The 21373-nt window shown below is 33.7% G+C and overlaps 1 protein-coding gene across 5 annotated transcripts in view; it reads left to right on the top strand.

Annotated features, from left to right (window-relative positions):
- TENT2 (terminal nucleotidyltransferase 2) overlaps window positions 1-21373 on the top strand; it is a 69281-nt gene that overhangs the window by 40231 nt on the left and 7677 nt on the right. For all 5 annotated transcript variants that reach the window (XM_045999118.1, XM_045999119.1, XM_045999116.1 and 2 more), the window contains 3 exons: window positions 3814-3857; window positions 11347-11483; window positions 18438-18529. In XM_045999118.1, the coding sequence (XP_045855074.1) occupies window positions 3814-3857; window positions 11347-11483; window positions 18438-18529 (273 nt within the window). The remainder of the gene's footprint in view (window positions 1-3813; window positions 3858-11346; window positions 11484-18437; window positions 18530-21373) is intronic.

Below are 21373 nucleotides of genomic sequence, written 5' to 3'. Positions count from 1 at the left end.
CAGGGAATCTGCTTGAAATTTTTTTCCTCTCCCCTTTTCTCACTTTTTCTCAAATAAATAAATCTTGGGGGGGGGAGAAAAATATACTTTAATCACAGATTCCTCACGGTGGTTTGGCAAGTGAGTTGAAAGTTCCGGTGTTAGTATTTTACCAGTGTTAAGAAATCATGCTAAAATTTTGCTAATGTATTTTAAGCATATTTTTATTTTTTACAAATCCCGTTTACTGAGATGGTTTTTAACTAATGACTTTCTCATGAACCGTTTCTGGATCTTTTGTTAAAGGACCTTACCTATGCAGAGCTAAAGTATAACTCTGTTATTTGGCAAATTTAAGCTGCCCCTTACTAGAAGAAATTAGATTGAAATAAGTAGCTGCATTTTTTTTTTTCTTTTTTTTTTTGTCATACAGGAGTCTGCAGGATGTCTTGGGCAGTTCCAGTCATGCCATGGTGAAGTAGTGTTTATGATTTTGGCCAAATTACTCTACCTTTCTGATCTTAATATTCTTATCTGTAACAGGAATAGTTGGATTGGATGGACCTTTAGGTTTTATTTAACTTCATACATACTTTTAATGTCTTTTTTGCCATAAATAGAGAAAAGGAACAGTCTTCTGAATGTAGAAAGGTTGAAAAAGATTAAAACATTTCCTTGGATGAATTTCAGTAGTCAGTAAGAGACTATGTATGCTTGAAAGGTGACTGATGAAAGTATGAGGGGTAAAAACCTGATGAGAAGAGCTTTTAATGGCAATCTAAGATTAGTAATTAATAAAAAGGCAGAAGTATCAACTGGTTAGAAATAATGATACAAATGACTATTCATAGAATATTTACCATGTTACTAGGTACAGAACTATCTCAGGCATTTTAAATTGTGTCAGAATTGTTGTTTAGTGTTATCGGAGATATGCTTTTTTAAAAAAAAAATTTTGATGAATCAGAATGGAATGTTTATATGTATAAAATTGTGGGGGCTTGACAAGAAAACCCTCATCTGAAATGGAAGCAAAAATAAAATCTTAGCAGAATAGTTGTTCTGAAAGTGTTATCAATTGATCAGATACTGCAATACTGTTTTATTTTATATAAAGCTTTTGAGAGAGAAATTTAAAAGAATTCAGTCCAGAATTTTGAAGTAAAAATAGATGTTATAGCCAGATTCTTTCTGAATGTGTTTTGCTTTGAGTAAAATGAACATTGAAAAACTACTCTGAAGGCTTTGAGGTTACCATGAGGATAGTGTTAATAAATAACTGCCACAGTACATCAGTTGCTCTTAATGTGTTGGCCTTGAAAAAACAAAAGAGCCAATTTTTTTTTTTTTTTACTGACATAATGAGTTTATTCAAGAATAACAGAGGAATTGAAGTTCAGTACGATCAAAATGGTGACCCAATCATTGGCAAGTCCATAGAATGGAAGCTAGGGACTTGCCTTTATAGAGGAAGGGGAGGAAGATAGAAGGGGCTGTTTCTCATTGACTGGGCTGTTGCTGGGCAAGGAAAAATTCTTTCTTCATCCTGCTGGGGTGTGTGAAGTAAACTACTTTTTTTTATTTTATTTTATTTTTTATTTTTATTTTTTAAAGATTTATTTTTTTGACAGATAGAGATTACAAGTAGGCAGAGAGGCAGGCAGAGAGAGAGAGAGGAGTAAGCAGGCTCCCAGCCAAGCAGAGAGCCCGATGCGGGGCTCGATCCCAGGACCCTGGGATCATGACCTGAGCCGAAGGCAGAGGCTTTAACCTGCTGAGCCACCCAGGCGCCCCAGTAAACTACTTTTTATTAGGGAATGCAGGGTATACTGTATTCCCTTTCAGGACTTCCTCACTCCACTGTAAATGAGGTTTCTTCTATTTCTTTTCACAAGTGACTAGTGTTTTTAAATCTATAAGGTTGTCAGACATGGGATTTATTGAGTGATACCCCTGCCCCCCAGAATTTCCAAATTGCTTAGTTCTTTTACTTATTTTTTATATTTTTTGTTTATTTATTTTGAGACACAGAGAGGGAAGGCACATCTGAGAGAAAGTGAGAGTGGGAGAGGAGTAGAGGGCTTGGGAGAGAGAATCTTAAGCAATCTCCACACTCAGTGTGGAGCCCCATGTGGTGCTTAATCCCATGACTTTGAGATCATGACTGAGCTGAAATCAAAAGAGGTGCTTAACTGACTGAGCCACCCAGGTGCCCCTCAAATCGATTATTTCTAAAGGCTCTTTGTCTAATAAAAGACCCTAACCCAGGGGTTAGTACTTCTTTTTCTCTTCTAGCATTCTAGTTATGATTCTAGAATGAGGTAAGGTTTTTTCTAATTCTCTGTAACCTTCTTTATCATTTTTTAAATTATAATTTTATTTTACTAGGAGTATTCAGTGAGAAAGGAATTCAGGTTTTTAATTAAGTAAACTAATTTCTAGTAAGAGTTTCTAGTTTGAATTATGTATTGTAGCAAAAATTATTAGAAAGTCATTAAAATGTTATATGAATATGAAGACTTTTAGAATTAAAGTAACTGGGGCTTGAGTTTATTTGTAGGATCTTCTAGAATTTTGAGCACTTGAATGCCTCTGGGAAAAAAATATTTTTACTTCCTAAGAGTGGTTCTGGTAAGTAATAAGTTTTCCCCCTCAGTTGCACACTGTGAACATTCCAGAATATCATGGAATTTTATTTTAATTTCAGCTTCGGAATGTAGCATGATACAGAAGAAACATTTAAATACTATGCAATAGGAATTTATACATTTATAATCATAGTTGGAGGTTATGTAAGTTGGTAATAATGGTTGATTATATGTATATTATTAATGTATTCAGAAGTCATTTAAAAAGGTTTTGCTAAATTGCAAATTAAAAGTAATGATGGTTACTGAATTTACTTAATTACTACAATGTATTTCTAATTCTTTAAATACATAGCTTTTATAGTATTATATTTGGTCTTTAATCTTAAAGAAATCTTGAAAATACATTACTTGTGTCTTACCTTACTCAAGACATTCTATTTTATAGTTTTTTAAATTGTGAATATTAAGCACTTTGCCTTTCATGTTCTTCCCCTTATACTATAATGATGTGAAATTACTGTTAATGCATTTAATGAAGTTGGATTTCAGTTAAGCTATTAGAGAATGAAGAATGACAATTGAAAAGAAAATAACATATGAAATAATGAGTCCCTTATATGAAATTTTTATTTTTTATGGCAAATTGGTATAAATATCCTGATATATATTTCTAAACTTTGCTGAGGCTTTCTTTTTAAAAATTTGTGAAGTTGAAGATTTTTTTTCCCAGTTTTTTGCCCCCAGCAAATCTGTCTCCTGAAACTATTAAATTTTGATATTATTTTTTATGAGAAGAAATTAAAAATAAAGGGACAGTTATGATATAGCTGTTGTTCTTTCATGATACAGTATCATTGGACTGTATTTAAAAATGGATAGCTACATCCATTTTAACAATGTTCATTCAATATCTGTAGAACAATCAGTCAATCCTTGTCTTGCTTATTTCGTGTGTGTGTCTGATGTTGGACCAAATGATGTGTGTTCATTGATGGCCTGTTTTTCTAAAACCATGTAAGGAACATTGGTTTACATAGAAATATACATAATTTATTAATAAACCTTAAATTATCAACTTAGGTATATTTGGAATTGAAATTTTTAGGAATCAGAATTCACAAAATATATGGAAACTATTGAATTTAAGCAGAAACCCTTAAATCTGGGGTATAGCTGACAAATTATTGCTTTGCAAAATGAATTATGTGAATCACGGAAGCTTTAAACTTTTTTTTTTTTATAGCCCTACCTGAACCCATCCTTCCATCCATCCAAAAAATTTACCCAGTAAGTGTTTCTTATAAATTATTATAATACATATTATGACAAGTATATGTGGAACTATTATATGCAGTATTAATGTGACTATAAAAGGTGTTAATAGTTAGCTTCTAAATATATGATAACATTTTCTGTATAGGCTGAGGAGTTGGCCACTAGCACATTAAAAACATTTCATATACTTTTTTGGAAGACTGATATTTTATTCGGTTATTGGCAAATAGCCTGGTCATTTATGTAAATGGTAGAATTTTTCACGTGATGTTCATGATTTCACTAATAGCAATTAAATATACTCAGTTGGGAAGGCTCAGTTAGGCTTCAGTTAGGCTTATTCTAGTTTTCTTCATGCTATTTTCAAATATAGTTTTATAGCATTTCTTTAGTTACTAACTCAGAAGTTTTCAGGCCAATGTATGTATACTTTGAAAGCAGGGGGAAAAACTAAGAATTTGAAAATTGAATAATCATTTTATCTTTCATTTGATTTTACCAATACACCAAGAGAAGTAATATCAGTACACTATTTCTGTGCATAATATTAAGACTCCTGAAGTTAATTGGAAACAAGTAAAGGGTGCTTACTAGAAAAAGTTTGGTATGTACTCAGTTTGAGTTTAGAAAAACCTAGGTTAGTATACATATTCACAATCTTTTATACTGTTTATTCTTTTCCAGTTTTTTGTGTTCTTTTTTCCAGAATTCTGTTCCCTTGTTTTATAGTCCTACTGTTTGTTTTCCTTCATAGTCATCCTTATTCCTGGTTTTATTTGGAATGATATTTAAGCTGTTTAGAATATTTAACCTTCTGAAACTGTGTAATTTTACCTGTTTTGTAAACTTACAAAAAGAACTGTTTTCTAAACTTACTAGTCAAATTGGAAAATGTAATTTCTAGCTTGAGTGATAAGTTTTCAAAAGACATACTTATTCTGCCTGTATCGTATAAAATATAAATCTACTTGATGTGGAATCTAAATTAAATATAACTTAATCTTTGATAATTGAGAAGAACTGATGTCCTTGTTTTTGAACGTAGGTTCTTATTGTAATGCATGCATTCAAGGTGCTGGATAATAAAGGTGTACTGTAATAGAGTTTTGCTGTAGTGGGGGCTTCCTAGTTTGTAGTGAGTCATCTGGTAAAGACAATACCTATAAGAATCTTTTGGAATCTGGATATCTTATCTTCCTCATTTTGAAAACTAATTTCTGCTGTTATGAAGAACTATTGTAGCAAATTTCTGTTATTTCTAAGGATCAATATTTATGCTTTCATAAACACGAAAATGAAAGCATCAGTAAGTGTAGAAATAAAAGTAACTTGAACTTTTGGCCTTACCCTTGAATGGTTTTCTCCCTTCAATAAGGTATTGATTCTTTAGCATATACTGAAAGGTCAAAGATGATAACTGGGTGTTTACAATTTCATTTTTTTGTCTCAACTTTTTGGTTAAGACCTAGGTTTCAGTATAGAAAGAACTGTGTATAATTTTTTAGCATACAGAACAGCTAATAGTTAAACTTACCTTTAAAGAGTCTATTATTGTGTATGTAATAGATGTTTCTACAGAAATCCCACTTAAAACCCTTGCTGCATGAACTCTTTTTAGTAATATAAAATGCTAAGGAAATCTCAACTTAATGCACTATGTTGGAGAACAGAACAGACATATTGCTTTTATTATAGGATATCCAGGTTCTTACTGGTATGTTCTAGTTTGAAGAGCCTCATTTTTGTTTTTCACTTTTGTTTCATGTTTTTCATTATCTAGCTTTCCCCCATGTTGGAGTCCTGACTTCTCTTCACATACACCATCTCTTACCCTATACTCTCCACCCCTGTTTTGCTAGTAATCATATTTCTATACTTATAACAGGGAAATAGATTTAGTCCAGCCCCAGGGCCTTAAAAAATACTGATAGCAAGACTTGCTAGATTTAAGAATGTCTTAATTTGCTTTTAGGTGTGGTCACATTGTCATAAATATTTAAAGTACATTATCTTTACTATAAGGTTGATGCTTACATGGGTAAGGACTTAATATCCACTCTAAAAGGATTTTAAATTGTATCTGAAACCTGTATGTGATTGATCAGTTAGAGGACTTTTCTCAGTGGTCCATCTAATAGACAAATCAGCTTATTTCTTACTACTAATAACTGTCACTTATTTAGTATCTATTTTATGTTAGCACTGTATGAATTTTATATACATTATCCTTAATCCTAAACAAGTAAACTTGTATAGTATTATCCTTGATTCACAGGTGAAGAAACTAAGTCTTAGGAAGGTTACATTATTAATTCAAGCTTTGTAGTCACAAATTGTGGATCCAGAAACTTATTTTTTTCTTTCATTCTGTGCTGCCTAAGACAAAATTATACTGTTTACTAATATATCATTTCATCTAATATTTGTTGCTTATTACATTTATTTGTATGTATCTGATTGTTCCTGTACAGATTTACCTTTCTGTAAGAACAACATTTAGAATTTTAGCTTATATAAATTTGAGAATGACTTAAAACTTTATAGTGACAAAAAAAACTTTGTTATTTTACAAGGGAACAAGGTTCTTTTGAATTTTGAGCTTCTCTAATATGGTTAAATAGAATTAAAAAATAGGATAAAAACTTTGAATAGAATAACATTTATTCAATGTATTATGCTTTTTAAAGTTATTTTCATATTTTCTCAAATTTATGGTAATATATTTATTTTAAAAATGGGTATGGTGTTTCAGTTCAGTTAGAATACTAAATTAGGAAAGAAAAGAATGAAAGACTATAACCATATCTTTATCTTCAAAAGCTTTATCATAATGTACCATTATTATTACTACTTAATTCTTTTGACTTAAAAAAGCAACGTGAGTGATAGAATATTAACTATTGAGTTAAAACAATGAAGTTGAGAATGTTTAAATATATAAACTTAGGTTAAGCTTATGAAGGGATCTTTATCTTAATGTGAGCATATTATGAGGCTTATCTAGATTCATGCTAGGTGTAGATTTATGAGTTAGCTTATATTTGTTTGTTTCCCTAACAGTATCTTCATATTCCAGAAAGCCTTCTTTATGGTTGTTAGATTAGGAATTCTGAGAATGTAGAGTTACTCTGTGCAGCTATGTATTGAAAGTATATTAAATTTTAAATATATACGTATGTATACACATAGAGATATAGCAACTCTTTTTAGTTTTAAAATGCATATAATATGAGGGATTTTAGTTATGTAAAACAGGCTATAAATGAATATCTTTGAAAAGACAAATTTAAAAATTTTGGTGAAGTCGGTTTTAATGATAAAAAACATCTTTTAAAGTTGATATTACTTGGGGCGCCTGGGTGGCTCAGTGGGTTAAAGCCTCTGCCTTCGGCTTAAGTCTTGATCTCAGGGTCCTGGGATCGAGCTCCACAGCTGGCTCTCTGCTCAGCGGGTAGCCTGCTTCCTCTTCTTTCTCTGCCTGCCTCTCTGCCTACTTGTGATCTCTGTCAAATAAATAAATAAAATCCTTTAAAAAAATAAAGCTGATATTACTTAAATATTAAAAGTTATAAGGAAGTTAATTTTGGAATAATACATTATTTCAGGAGGTAACCATACTGCATTATTATATGAATAGTACAGTTATAATAATGATGCCTGGCATATACTAAATAATATATAGGTAATACTATTGCTGCTATGCTTTACATATAGTGTATCATTTAATCCTCATTACAGTTCTATGAGTAGTTATTTTTTTATAGATGAAGAAGCCGAACATTAGGAAAGCTAATTAACTTGATTAAGTTCATATAGCTAATAGGTTTCAAAGCTATATCTGACTCCTAAGCTCATGCTCATAACCACTTCATTATAGTACTTCTACTTTATGATATTTATGTTGATTTCAAAACTTTAGAAGCTTCCCAAAAAAGCTATCAAAAACTTTAAAAGCAAATATAATTTAAAGAATTTAATGATCAGTCTTTAACATGTTATTACCAGATTAATGGTAATCTGCATACAATTAAAGCTTGGTAGAACTTCAATATATCATTTAGCCCTTTCTCTGTTCAGTCAGAACTCTGCTTAAGTACTCCATATCAGGTATCTTTTTCTTTGAGACTTTCCTCAACATTTATATCCAGGGCCTAATAATTCATATTGTTAGAATAGTGTGGAACTTTGCTTGGAGTTTAGGAAATAGTCATCCTTCATTTAAGGCGTGTATCTTTTTTTAAAAAAGAGTGTTTATTTGGAGAGTTTGTGCGTGTGTGCACACACAGGAGAAGGGGCAGAGAGAGAGGGGGAGAATCACAAATAGATTATGAGCTGAGCGTGGAGCTCAACGCAGGGAGTCGGCTTCCCTTCTCTCTCTATCCCTCTGCCTCTCATCCCGCTCGCCCACTCCCTCTCTCTAAAATAAAATAAGGGGCGCCTGGGTGGCTCCGTTGTTAAGCGTCTGCCATCAGCTATGGTCATGGTCCCAGGGTCCTGGGATCGAGCACCACATTGGGCTTCCCGCTCAGTGGGAAGCCTGCTTCTTCCTCTCCCACTCCCCCTGCTAGTGTTCCCTCTCTTGCTGTGGCTCTCTCTGTCAAATAAATACATAAAATCTTAAAAAAAAATCTTTAAAAATTTAGGGAATAAATTTATATATATAGAGAGAGAGTGCGTAAGTGCCCATACACAAGCAGGTGGTGGGCAGAGAGCAAGGAAGAGAGAGAATCTCAATAAGATTCCATGCTGAGTGCAGAGCCCATCTCATGACCCTGATCTTCTGAATTGAGCCGAAATAAAGAGTCGGCTGCCTAACGGAGCCACCCAGGTGCCCCTAAGGCATCTATCTTTTTAAAGAATGGTTATCAAGTGAAAGTTTAGCCGATCTAATTTATTCCAGAAAGTGCTTAATTGTCCAAATTTCAAACTTTGAAGGTAAGATATTATGGCACAGATCAAGAAATAATGGAATTAGGCAGAAAATGTCTTTCCATTTTTGGTAGGCATTTGTATGAGCAAAAAAGACTTTGCAGTTTTTCTAGGGGTTTCCCATTAAAATTTTTCTTAACTTGGTATTGGAAGGAAAGGAAGATACATATCTTCAAAAATGTTTTCAGGAATTAAGTCATTATAAATTTGGTTATTAGAGACCCCAAATAAGATATAACTTTAAAAAGTAATAAAGATGTCTTCCCCACTTTAAAAACAAACAACAGTAAGTATTAGTAATCCCCACCTCAAATGCTTTAATAAATAGATGTTACATTGTATCAATTAAATTGGTTTTCTGTGGATTTAGGTTGTATTCTTTGTCTTTTGGATTAGTCTTTGTATGTTTTCTAATATGTTAGCTTAAGTTTTGCCGAGCCATATTCTATCCAAAGTAACATATATTATTCTTAAATACATATGCAATAGGGGAACTGCCTTTAAAAAAATTCTTTGATGAAATTTTTCTTAAAGTAGAAAATCTTTCTGTGATGTTAATGATTACCAAAAATGGGGATTTCTGATGGTTAAGTGGAATTTCTTTTAACTTGTAGCATCTTTTGGCACCCCCCCTTTTTTTTTTCTTTTTTAAGTTTGGCTTTCTCCTTCAGTTTTCCTTTGATATGTACGACATAACCCTTTCTGTATATAACCGTGAAAAAGAATAGTGGCACTAAGTGGAGACTGGTCAAGTTGTTGGTTCAGAGTCATTCACCATTTTAGTAGAGTAGGTCTCACAATCCTAAAGTGTTAATATACAATTGCTGATCTTTTTTCTTTAAATTATTTAACAAAATAAAAAATTTTAAAAGGGGTTTAAACAGTTTTAAGGTAAGAAAATGACTCTTTTATTTTAGCATCAGTTAATAAAGTGAATGCTTAACTGTGGTATGTCGTAGGAGTCAAAATTAGTAAGAAACTTTCAGAGCAGAAGTTATTAAATAGTGACCCACTTCTCTTTTCCTTGTTGTTTGAACTTAGTTTATACCTTTTTGTTTGATTAGCCAGAAAATAATACTGAAATTTTACAATTTAATATACTGTCCAGCAAAGGGTGGTAGAAGCAGTACATCTGCTCTTCCTTCTACTTCCACTCTTTATTGTAAATTGAGACTTCTTTCCTAACTCCCTCTAGTTTTAGAGATAGTTTTGATTTCTACTTAAGTCTCATTGTATAATACTAAATTTGCTAGAAGTGTAAGGGAAAGTTCGAAGTTTAGGAGTGTCAGATTTATGAACTGTGGTTGTCTTCTGAAAGTAAGTTAGTCACTTCTTGGTAGTTAAAAATTAGGGATAGAATTGTAGCTAATCGGACATGGTGGGAATTTTTTATTTTCTTGCTCTTTTGTTTTTCCTGCTGATTTTTGAGGATTACCTTTAACTAGATGCACTACCCTATTTCTCTATATTACAGTTTAGTTATTTGGGGAGCCTCTGTTTTTTAAAGTTGGATTACTAATTGAATTGATATCTGTATACCCAAGGTTGATTTATTAAGTATTTGGGAACCTTAAGCTGTTACCCCTTAACCAGTTGCTTTAAAAAAAAAAAATCTGTTATTACTCTGATGGTGAATGGTAATGTAGAAAGCTATCTTAAGGGCAACTGTGCAAATTACCTTAAAAAGAGTGTTTTCTAACATTTGGATATGTATTATTTGAGAATCTCTGTAGTCCATTTAGTATGTTTTAGAGCCAGAACTTACTGCTGGTAGAGGAAGGATTTATCTAAATGAATATTTATCTAAATGAAAATGAATGGCATAGATTAGGCAAAAAGAAAAGTACCCATTAGTATTCTTTCTAATAAGTGTATTGTTTAGGTGTGGATTACAACCAAATGGTACCTTCCCTTATGAATATTGTGGCAAAAGTTTGCTGAATATTGTGGCAAAAGTTTGCTGAATGTTGCTTGCTGCTCAGTTTCCTTCTTTCTTTTCCCTGCCCTCTGTCTTTTCAAGTTCAGTTCCTGTTGAATGTCTCTCATCTCTTCCCGTTAAGATACAAAATACAAAAATAAAATAAAACAAAATTTTGAAAATCTTAAAATTGGTGTAAGTACTGTTCACATATTAGTTACCTTTATGGCCTCTAGGAGAAATTTTAAGTGCCAGTTAGAAAATGCTCGTATCTTGTGCTTGATATTGCCTGCTGTTCCTTGTAGAGGCACTCAAGAAGGAGGAACATGTATAAAGAAGTCTCTGTGTTATTTGATGAAATCTTGGCATGTACAGTGAAGATTTGTTTATAAGTTTAAAAAATCTTTTGCTACTGTAGGCTCTTGATTAAATGAGTGATATACCTCAGCCAAGGTGTAGAATGTCTTAGTTTTTTAGGTACTTTCTGGCATACTGCAAACACCGGTGAAATCTTTAGTGGAAGAAAATCTTCAAATTTCCAAACTGCCAACACAAAGATTTCTTTTCTCTTTTTCAGAGAGCATTAGGTCAGGATTTGAAAGTTTTTAGCGTGTTTTAAATGACTTTATATTTCCCCCCTTTTCTTTTTGACAGGAATCTTTTAGTCCAGCTATACAGCTGCACCTTGTACATCAAGCTCCATGTAACGTTCCTCCTTACCTCTCAAAGAATGAATCAAATCTTGGGGACCTCTTACTGGGCTTTCTTAAATATTATGCTACAGAATTTGAGTAAGTGAAACAACAGATTGTGTTTTATTCATTTACATACATGAATGCTACACTTTTGGTTAGAAACTATACTTGTTCAATTCAGTGCTACAGACTTGTCTAGAAATGGTGTAAATTATAAAATTTAATATCTAATGATTAATTATTAGAAACTAAATAGATTTTATATTCCTGTCTAATGAAAAATGATAGTTCAGTAAGCCCAGTTTTAGTTGATCCTATCTTATGTTTAGCTCCCTCTTTTCATAGTAGGGCCTGAATAAATATTTGTGTTGACCCTGGATCGGTGTTGGATAGTTTGAAACACCTGTTTTTAGGAAGTTAGAGTAAAAAACACAGCTAAGACAAACTTGGAAACAGATCTATTTGATATCTGAATAGTTGTTAGTACACAAAAATCAAGGAATACTCTTTCTTTTATTTTCCTTTCTTCTGAGATATGTAAACATGGAAGGCTTAAGTGTATAATTAGACTGGACTTAACTGAACGTTCCTAAGGGAGTTCTAGAAGTCCAGATAGAGTGGGGTTAGGAATTGCAGCTCTTCTGATCAATTTAGAAAAGCTTGAAGGGGAAGGGGGAAGAGAAAGGACTTAGGAATTTTACAGAGTTAGAGGAGGAGGGTACAATAACCACAGGGTACCATTTTGAAAAGATTTGGAGAGGGGAATAATAATAGCTTTTGTTATACATTCTAATTGCTAGCTGGGAAAAACTGTTCCCAACAGATTATATGTATTTTCTCATTTACATAATAGCCATATGATACGATGTTATATCATGCCCATTTTACCAGTGAAGCATATATGGCGAGAGGTAAAGAGGTGCCCTAAGATCACACAGCTAGTCAGAGGGAGGATTTCTGATAGTTTTAACTGCAAAATTCATACTCATAACTATGGTACTTTACTACAGTATTGGTATTGCCTTATTTGCTATGATGCAGTAGCTCTAAAGAAACTTGACTCATGAGATAATTTGAAACATAGGGATGAAAGAAGTAATGTTGCTTAAATTCCTCAATGCAAATCTTTCACCAGACTGTTTTGTTTACAGTTGTGTCTCCATTATCTAACCCAATGCTGTAGAATGGGTACTGGAAAAATTCATGCTATAAATAAATAATTTTGAAGCAGAGGGTAAGATTATAGACATGTTGCAAAGATCCTTAGGATGACTTAAAAATTACTGAATCTGGTTAAGAAAAAAAGTGGGAAAAGTGCTGGTGGAAAATAGTTAAATAAGATTGAAGTTATAATAATCATCATTAAAGAAGACGAAGACCAGAGTTTATATCCAGGCAACAAGGATAAAAAGGAAAGAGCCTTCATTTATAAGGTGAAAAGATTTCATGGGACATAAGAGACTATAAAGGTTATTCTAGAGTCAAGATTTGTATGATGCTGCAGTAACAATAGCTGATGTTTCATGAATATTTACTTAGTGCCCTACAGTATGCTAGTGATTCTTATGTATTATCTCATTTAATCCTCATAGTAACCCCTTGTGAGGCCTAGGCAATTGGTGTACTTGAAACTTGCCCATGGCAGTACAGCTAGATAGTTAGAGAACTGAGGTTCAGTCTCAGGTCTAACTCCAAAACTACATTCTTAATTGTTAGAATATATTTGCTTTGTCTTTTCTATTGTAAATTAGGGAAGTTTGCAAAGAGGGAAAAGGGTTCATAGAAAAAGGTATATTTCTACCATGTATAGGTTAGGAATAGAGCATCTAGTTACCAGTGCCTTGAAAGTCAGCTGCTTTGTTGGACTGAAACAAAATGACAAGATGGACAGGTTTGTGTATTAGTTTAGTATTAGCAGAAACTAGCTAGTTGTGCCAAATGATACTGGCTAGGATGCTGAGACTTCAAAAGACGTTTTGAACTTTTGGATGCCTTTGTTATCACAATGATAGATGATTTAGGAGACACCTTTTCTTTGATCATACAGTACATTTGTGAAGTGTGTTGTTGTTTCATATCAGATTTTTTTCAGAAATTTGACTATAGGGAGCACTGCCAAGAATGTAGTCATGGCAGTGAACTAGGTGCTATGCAGAGGAATTCTGGCAGCTGTTAGAAATGTTTGTAAGAATTTCTTCTGAACCTTGAGACATTCATTTAAAAAAATTATCTTTACTCAAAGACAGAACCAAGAGCCTGTTAAAGGGATGCTTGTGTATATGGTATGAGTGTTGCAGAAATTTTGTATGGCCATTTAAAAATTACTAGGATTTTCTTATCTACGTCACTCACAGCTTTCTTCTAACCCTTGCTGCTGAAAATTCTTAAAATGAAGCCAGGCTTCTAGAACTGCCTGGGACCAGGGAACTGATAAATAAAAAAAAGATCAGGTTGCTCACAGAAACTAGGAAAAAGTAACGTCAGAATGTAATAATTTTGTATTTTAACAAAACAAAATAAAATTTAAGTTTTAAATATCTTACAGACACCTAGGTACTACAGATTCTAGGAACCTTAAAAGGTTTCCTGTTTTGTAATCCTGTATATTCCCTGGATTCCTAATCACATGCCATTACTGCAGGTCTTATCTCGTGTGTTAAAAATGGATTTCTACATACTTAAATACATGTTTTAAGAAGGAAGTTACAAAGTCTCAATTTTTTTGACTATCTCCTTTCTTACTCTGATTTTTTTTTCCTCCCATTTAGTCAATAAATTATTGAGTGCCTACTATATATCAAGCTTTTTTTTTTTCTCTGCACCAGGGATATGGCAATTAACAAAATAGGCAAGTCTCTGTCTTCATGGAGCTTACATTGTAGTATGTATTGTAGCATGGAGAGATAGACAGTAAACAAATTGTTTAGTATATACACGAGGTTAGGGATAAGAAGGAAATAATTTATAGTCTAAAAATGAAGGATCGTTGAGATAGGAGGAAAGCCAATAGAATGTGTTGTTTTGGAATCAGAAGGGAAAAAGTGTTTCGAGGGGGAAGAAATGATTAGCTCTGTCACATTTTTTGATGGAGCCAAGTACAAGATGAAAACGAAAAGATGACCATTGCAATGTTGGTCCACGTGGAGGCCACTGGGCCCTGGTCAAGAACAATTTCTGTGGAAAAACTGGGATAAAAGCATCATTGGTGTGAGCTCAAGAACGAACAGGGACAAATTAAATACAGATAGGGTAGTGTATGGACACTAATAATATGTGGAGTTTATATACTTGTAAAAGGGAGCAGAAAAAAATGGAGTAAAAACTGGTGAGTTAAGTGGGATTGAGTTTTTGTTTTTAGAGAGGAGAAATAACCTATCTTGATAGCAAAATTGATGATACCAGAAAAAGTAAATTGTTGAATAGTATGCTTCCTTGAATTAAGAAGGATTGGAATCTAGAGCACAAGTGGAATGGAGAACAGATAATGCATTAATAATAATAAGAAGAAAAAGCAGCGTATATGGATTCAAAGGAATGCCAATGAATTGATGTGGTGGGAGCTAGTGGAAACTATCTTTTGGTTGCCCTAGGTTTTTTTAGTGAAACAGAGCATGGACATCACCTGGGGATGATTGTGAGGGAGGAAATTTGAAAAGTGAGGCAAAGTATGAATTGTCATGTAGGAGAGTAAAGGAGTGAGTTAACTATGGAAATACAGTATGTTTGGTGGGTGTAGCATTTAGGGTCCTTTTGAGCTAAGTCATCATGAATTTAAAGTGAATTTAAAGTTAACATGAATTTAAAGGTCAGCATGGTTGTGTATTTTTCTCCAGCCACGTTGAGCTGCAGGGGAAAGGATTGAAGTAAACAAGGATTTAATTATGGTTATATCTCAGCCAGCTAAGTTGAGTGCAACAAGAAGCATAAGAGAGTTGTGGGTGGGGGGTGAGTATGCAAGCAAGTGATTTTAATAACTGACCATGGGCCGAACATATTAAATTTAGTCTTGAAATTGTGTACACAGGGATGCATATAGGACATCCAGGGGTAGTTTCCAATTGTGAGTTGCAACAGTTGTAGAGCTTAGTAGCAAGCTTGGAGCTGGAGAAAAGGATTTGGGAAACAAACAGATTGTTAAAACTTGGAAGGGGTACTATAACATTAGAAGAGGATTGAGAGAGGTAAGGCCCTGATGGACACCAGCATTTAAGGAGGCAAGTAGAAGAAAGGATCAGGCAGAAGAATAAAACAAAACTCTGGGATTAGAGCAGAATTTTCTTTTTGCTTATGAATTTTGAAAACCCTGACAAAATTTTCTTTTTGTTTGCTTCCCAGCCCTTAATAAAGCAAAACTGGATATATTTGTTCCCTTAATTTGACTACTCTTATTTAATGTATGTAGCCACATACATTTCAGATTTTTCAGACCCATAATTTTGACTTTCTTTACAGGACTTAAATTTTTGTTTGTAATGTTCTAGTGTAAACATAGTATTTTGAAATAAATACGTAGTCACAAATAGAATGGCTAGAAGAGAGTTAATAGATCAGTAGCAATCCATTATTATTACTGAAGAAAAGAAGCAAACATCTTACCAACGTAGGGTTAGTAAACCCAGTTTTATATTCAAAAGAGTGTCGTATATTATCAAATCTGTTTTAGATTAAATTAAACTCTGTATCTGCTCTTTTCTGATACATTTCTCTTCTATAGACTATATCTTATTTTACATTTTAGTTATTGAGTAATAATAACAGATTTTTACATGGCAAACAAATTATGGTAGAAAAATAGGGTATGATAAAAGGCTTGATTTGGGGCCTGTCTGTTTTAAAGAAAGAAATATTTGGGGAAAATGTTTTTAAATTGCCATTTAGACATTCTACATTTAAATTCACTTCGAAGAGTAAAAGTAGTATATATAAGTTATGTATATCAGGTTTTATGATTTCAGATACTAAGTAATTTAGAAATATTTAAAAGTGCTTTGAAAATGTAGTAGATTGAATCAGTCCAAATAATAGTGATTTTAAAAATATATATTTTTTCTCTGTGAAGTACTTCAGGTGATAGAGTCATTTAAGTAATTACACTATTTGGGTTGATTATAGGTTGAAGCTTAAATGATACCTGTTCAGGGATGATAAAGTGAATATTGGTATGTCACATGTTTCTGTGACCCAGTTTAGATCCAAGTATTGACATGTAATACAAATTCAGGATTGGAGTTCACATAAGTATGGTGGTGAGGAGAGTTCCTTTGATTTAAGAGAGTAAAAATTATAATTTAACAGCAGGATGATACAGTATTTCAGGATTCTAAGCTTGTCTGAGGAAAAATCGGTCTGTCCCTTTTTAACATAATCTTTCCAATTTTAATTTTATTGCAGATTCAACTGTCCTAAAAGTTCAGTGAGAAACAAGTAGTCTCAAGAAAAAGTTCATTTTATTAGTGAAATATATCTTAAGTGGTGTAAAGTAGTACAAAGCATAATTCTGCTGTGATCACATTTGGTTTGGGCATGTGGTTATATAACTCTCCCCTCGACATTGTTATTTTATTTTATTGTTAATAGTTATTAATTTATTTAAGTAACCTCTGTACCCATTGTGGGGCCTGAACTCATGACCCCAGCGTCAAGAGTTGCTTGTTCTACCTATTGACTGAGCCAGCCTGGTACCCTTACATTGTTGTTTTTAAAAAATTTTGGAAACACATCTGCACCAACAGAGCAGTGTACTTCTTTTCTCTTTGGAGCTTATACTAATAGAGCTGCTCTACATGAGATATCTAAAACATGTTACTGTAATTAAATACTGTTTCTCATTGATAACCCGCTTAGTTTTTAAAAAGCATAAATTCTGATATGATTTTTTAAGAACTTAAAGTTGTCTTTGCAAAGTATTTCTAAGTTGTATTCCTCATAAGAAAAAATAGAAAATCATACTTTGAGGATCCTTTTCAATTATCAAACTTCACAAGATGCAGTGGTTTTTTTTTTTGCATATTTAAGATAGAGATTAATCAGTTTTTCAGAAAGAAATGACATATTGGACCCTCAATTCTTTGGGATTCTGGTTTTTTTGGGGGGGGGTGTTCTTTTATCTGATTAATAGAGGAAGGGTAAGATAAGTGTTGGAGTTGGAAGGTCCTAAACCTTGGTCTTTCTATTCTTACTGCAGTGGGGACAAAGGTAAATATGGCTGAAAAAAAAAGACCTCAACTATTTCCCAGACTCATTTGTCTCTTGCATACAAGCCGAATGGTCATATGTTTTACAGTGTTCCTTGAGAAAAAGATAATTGTACTTGTGCAGAGCTATTATAATTATAAAGAAAGTCTTAAAAAACAGAATTAAGGTTAGTGCATACAACACTGAACAGTTTACCTTCAGGCATGCTGAGAAAAAAATTGTTTTACTTGAATATAACTTGACTGTTAATAGCTACATCTGATATATAACAATAACAGTATGTTTTCATAGAGTATTATTTTTTCCTAAAACAGCATCTCCTGGCTTCTCTTGGGTAATTGTAAAATTTTCTCCCAAACCATACGTGGACATGCAGTGAACAATTATTTAATGATACCAGAAAACAACACAAGATTGCATCTCTCTTAACAAATAAAAAATCCTTACTGAGGTGCTAACAGTGAAAATAATTTTTACATTTTTTGCTTACTTATGCTTTCTTATTTTTCATATTACTTCATTTATTCAATAAATATGTATTGAATGCCTACTTTATACTAAGCAGTTATTTGAACAGTGAAAAATACATAAATCAGCATCTTGGAGCTCCCATTCTGCTTTGGGCAAGATAAATAATAAACAGTAACTACTAAATAAACAAATTGTTAGCATGTAAGTGCTGTGGAGAAAAAAGAAGGGGAAATAGGAAGTGTGGTGCTGAGGGTCAAGGCAAGTTTCAGTATTCTGTGAGAAAATTAGAGTGGAACTTAGTAACATATAGTAAATACAATAAATAAATACAATAAAAGGGAAAATTAAGAAAATAGTTAACACAATTATGTTTTCTTCTTGTAGCTGGAACAGTCAAATGATTTCAGTTCGTGAAGCCAAAGCCATTCCCAGGCCTGATGGTATTGAATGGAGAAATAAATATATCTGTGTAGAAGGTAGAATTTCTGCAGCTACTTATTTACTATCTTGTTACCACCATGGTACTAAGAGAATTACTTGAATAAGCTGTTTGTATTTCAGTTAAAAGTAATATATTTATATTCTGACTTACAAGTCTTTTAGTTAAAAAATTTTCTTTTTTTTCTTCTGACTTTTTACTTAAAATTCCAGTTATAGTGTGTAGAAGTTACTGCTTCAACACTTTTCATACAATACCTGATGCTCATCACAAGTGCCCTCCTTAATCCCCATCAACTATTTCACCCATCCCTCTACCCACTTCCCCCTCTGGTAACCATCAGTTTGTTCTCTATAGTTAGCAGTCTGTTTCTTGGTTGGCCTCTCTCTTCCCCCCCACGTATGTTGGTTTGTTTCTTAAATTCCACATATTAATAAAATCATATGGTATTTGTCTCTTTCTGATTAGCTCCATTCACATTGTTGAAAATGGCAAGATTTCATTCTTTTTGATGGCTGAGTATTTTCATTTAATTTTTAAAAGTAATTTAATTCTTTAGCTGTAAAAATAATCAATATGAATTTAGGCATTTAATCTTCTAGTTCATAATATTTTGAGCAGTCTTTATGCATCCCTCCTGCTTGTAGTTGATTGAAGCTGAATTTCATGACTTGAAGGTGGAAAAAAATACTATCTTCATATGATGGTTCTTACATTAAGATAAAGTGAGTTCTGGGGCGCCTGGGTGGCTCAGTGGGTTAAAGCATCTGCCTTCAGCTCAGGTCATGATTCCAGGATCCTGGGATCAAGCCCTGCATCAGGCTGTCCGCTCAGCATGAAGCCTGCTTCCTCCTCTCTCTGCCTGCCTCTCTGCCTACTTGTGATCTTTGTCTGTCAAATAAATAAAATCTTAAAAAAATAAAAAAGATAAATTGAGTTCTTAGGAGCACCTGGGTGGCTCAGCTCGGTAAGTGTCTGCCTTCGGCTCAAGTCATGATCTCAGAGTCCTGGGATGGAACCCAACATAGGACTCCCTGCTCGGCGGGGAGCCGGCTTCTCTCTCTGTCTCCTGCTCTCCTTGCTTGTGCTCATGCTTGCTCGCTCTCTCTGACAAATAAATAAATCAGATTTATTAAAAAAAAAGATAAAATGAGTTCTTTTAAAATTAAAATGTTGACACTTAATGCAAGCTAGATTTTTATGAATAGAAATTTATTTTACTTTAAAAATTAAATGCCCTGAAGATAATCTGTTCTCTAAAATTAATTTACATGTAGTTGAATATTTCTTTGAGTTGGTGCAAAATTGACTTCAATAAGCAAAATTATTCTTACGGATGCTAAATTGAAGACTTTTGTAAACCTTGAAGTAAAAAAGAATGAAGTGTTATGTTCGGGGTTTGTAGGAAAACATCAAATTTAGAATATTTTAATCTTGGATTATATGCAACATCTTAAGAGTTTGTGAATATGAAATTAAATTTCCTGCTTTGGTGGTTGGTTTGTTAAATTGCACAGTGGGTGTATATTATTTTAGTTACTTGCATTCTTTTGATTCTTAAATACTTGTAAAGTGCTGTGTGTGATGTGATCCAATAGCTTGGCATATGGCATTATGCTGTTAAAAAACACAGGCAGGGGCGCCTGGGTGGCTCAGTGGTTTAAGCCACTGCCTTCAGCTCAGGTCATGATCTCAGGGTCCTGGATCGAGTCCCACGTCAGGCTCTCTGCACTGAAGGGAGCCTGCTTCCCTCTCACTCTCTCTGCCTGCCTCTCTGCCTACTTGTGATCTCTCTCTGTCAAAATTAATAAATAAAATTTAAAACAACAACAACAACAACACACAGGCATACCTTGGATATATTGTGAGTACTAATTTATTACTCATGTAATAGTGAGTCAAATGAATTTTTTTGGTTTCCTGGTGCATATAAAAGTTATGTTTATCTTATGTTGTAGTCTGTTAAGTACACAATAGCTTTATACCTAAAATAATGTACATATCTTAATTTAAGAAGTCTGTTGCTATAAAATGCTACCCATCATCTAAGTTTTCAACAGATTGTATGGCTGATGGAGGTCTTGCCTCAGTGTTGATGGCTGGTGACTGATCAGGTTGATGGTTGCTGAAGGTTGAAGTGGCTCTGGCAGTTTCTTAAAATGAGGCAGCAGTGAAGTTTGCTGCATCAATTGACTCTTCCTTTCACAAATGATTTCTCTGTAGCATGTGAGAGCATTTTACCCAGAGCAGAACTTCTTTCAAAATTGGAGTTAATCCTCTTCAAACCCTGCCCCTGCTTTATCAGCTAAGTTTATGTAGTATTCTTTTTTATTTATTTTTATTTATTTATTTATTTGACAGAGAGAGAACACAAGTAGGCAGAGAGGCAGACAGAGGTTGGGGGGGCGGGGAGAAGCAGGCTTCCTGCTGAGTGGAGAGCCCGATGCGGGGCTTGATCCGGAACCCTGAGATCATGACCTGAGCCAAAGGCAGAGGCTTGGGTGCCTGGGTGGCTCAGTGGGTTAAAGCCTTTGCCTTCGGCTCAGGTCATGATCCCAGGGTCCTGGGATCGAGCCCCGCATCGGGCTCTCTGCTCAGCAGGGAGCCTGCTTCCCTTCCTCTCTCTCTGTCTGCCTCTCTGCCTACCTGTGATCTCTGTCTGTCAAATAAATAAATAAAAAATCTTTAAAAAAAAAAAAAAAGGCAGAGGCTTAACCCACTGAGCCACCCAGGCGACCCAGTTTATGTAATATTCTTAATCCTTTGAATCCTTTGTTTTCTTTTCAGTATTGTCACCAAGAGCAGATTCTGTCTGAAGAAACAACTGTTTTTGCTCATCTCTAAGAAGCAGGTCCTATCCACTCAAGTTTTATCATGTGAT

The sequence above is a fragment of the Meles meles genome, chromosome 3 (genome assembly GCF_922984935.1).
Source record: "Meles meles chromosome 3, mMelMel3.1 paternal haplotype, whole genome shotgun sequence".
NCBI lineage: Eukaryota > Metazoa > Chordata > Mammalia > Carnivora > Mustelidae > Meles > Meles meles.
The sequence above is the reverse complement of the archived record's forward strand: the minus strand, read 5'-3'. Positions and strand labels throughout refer to the sequence as shown.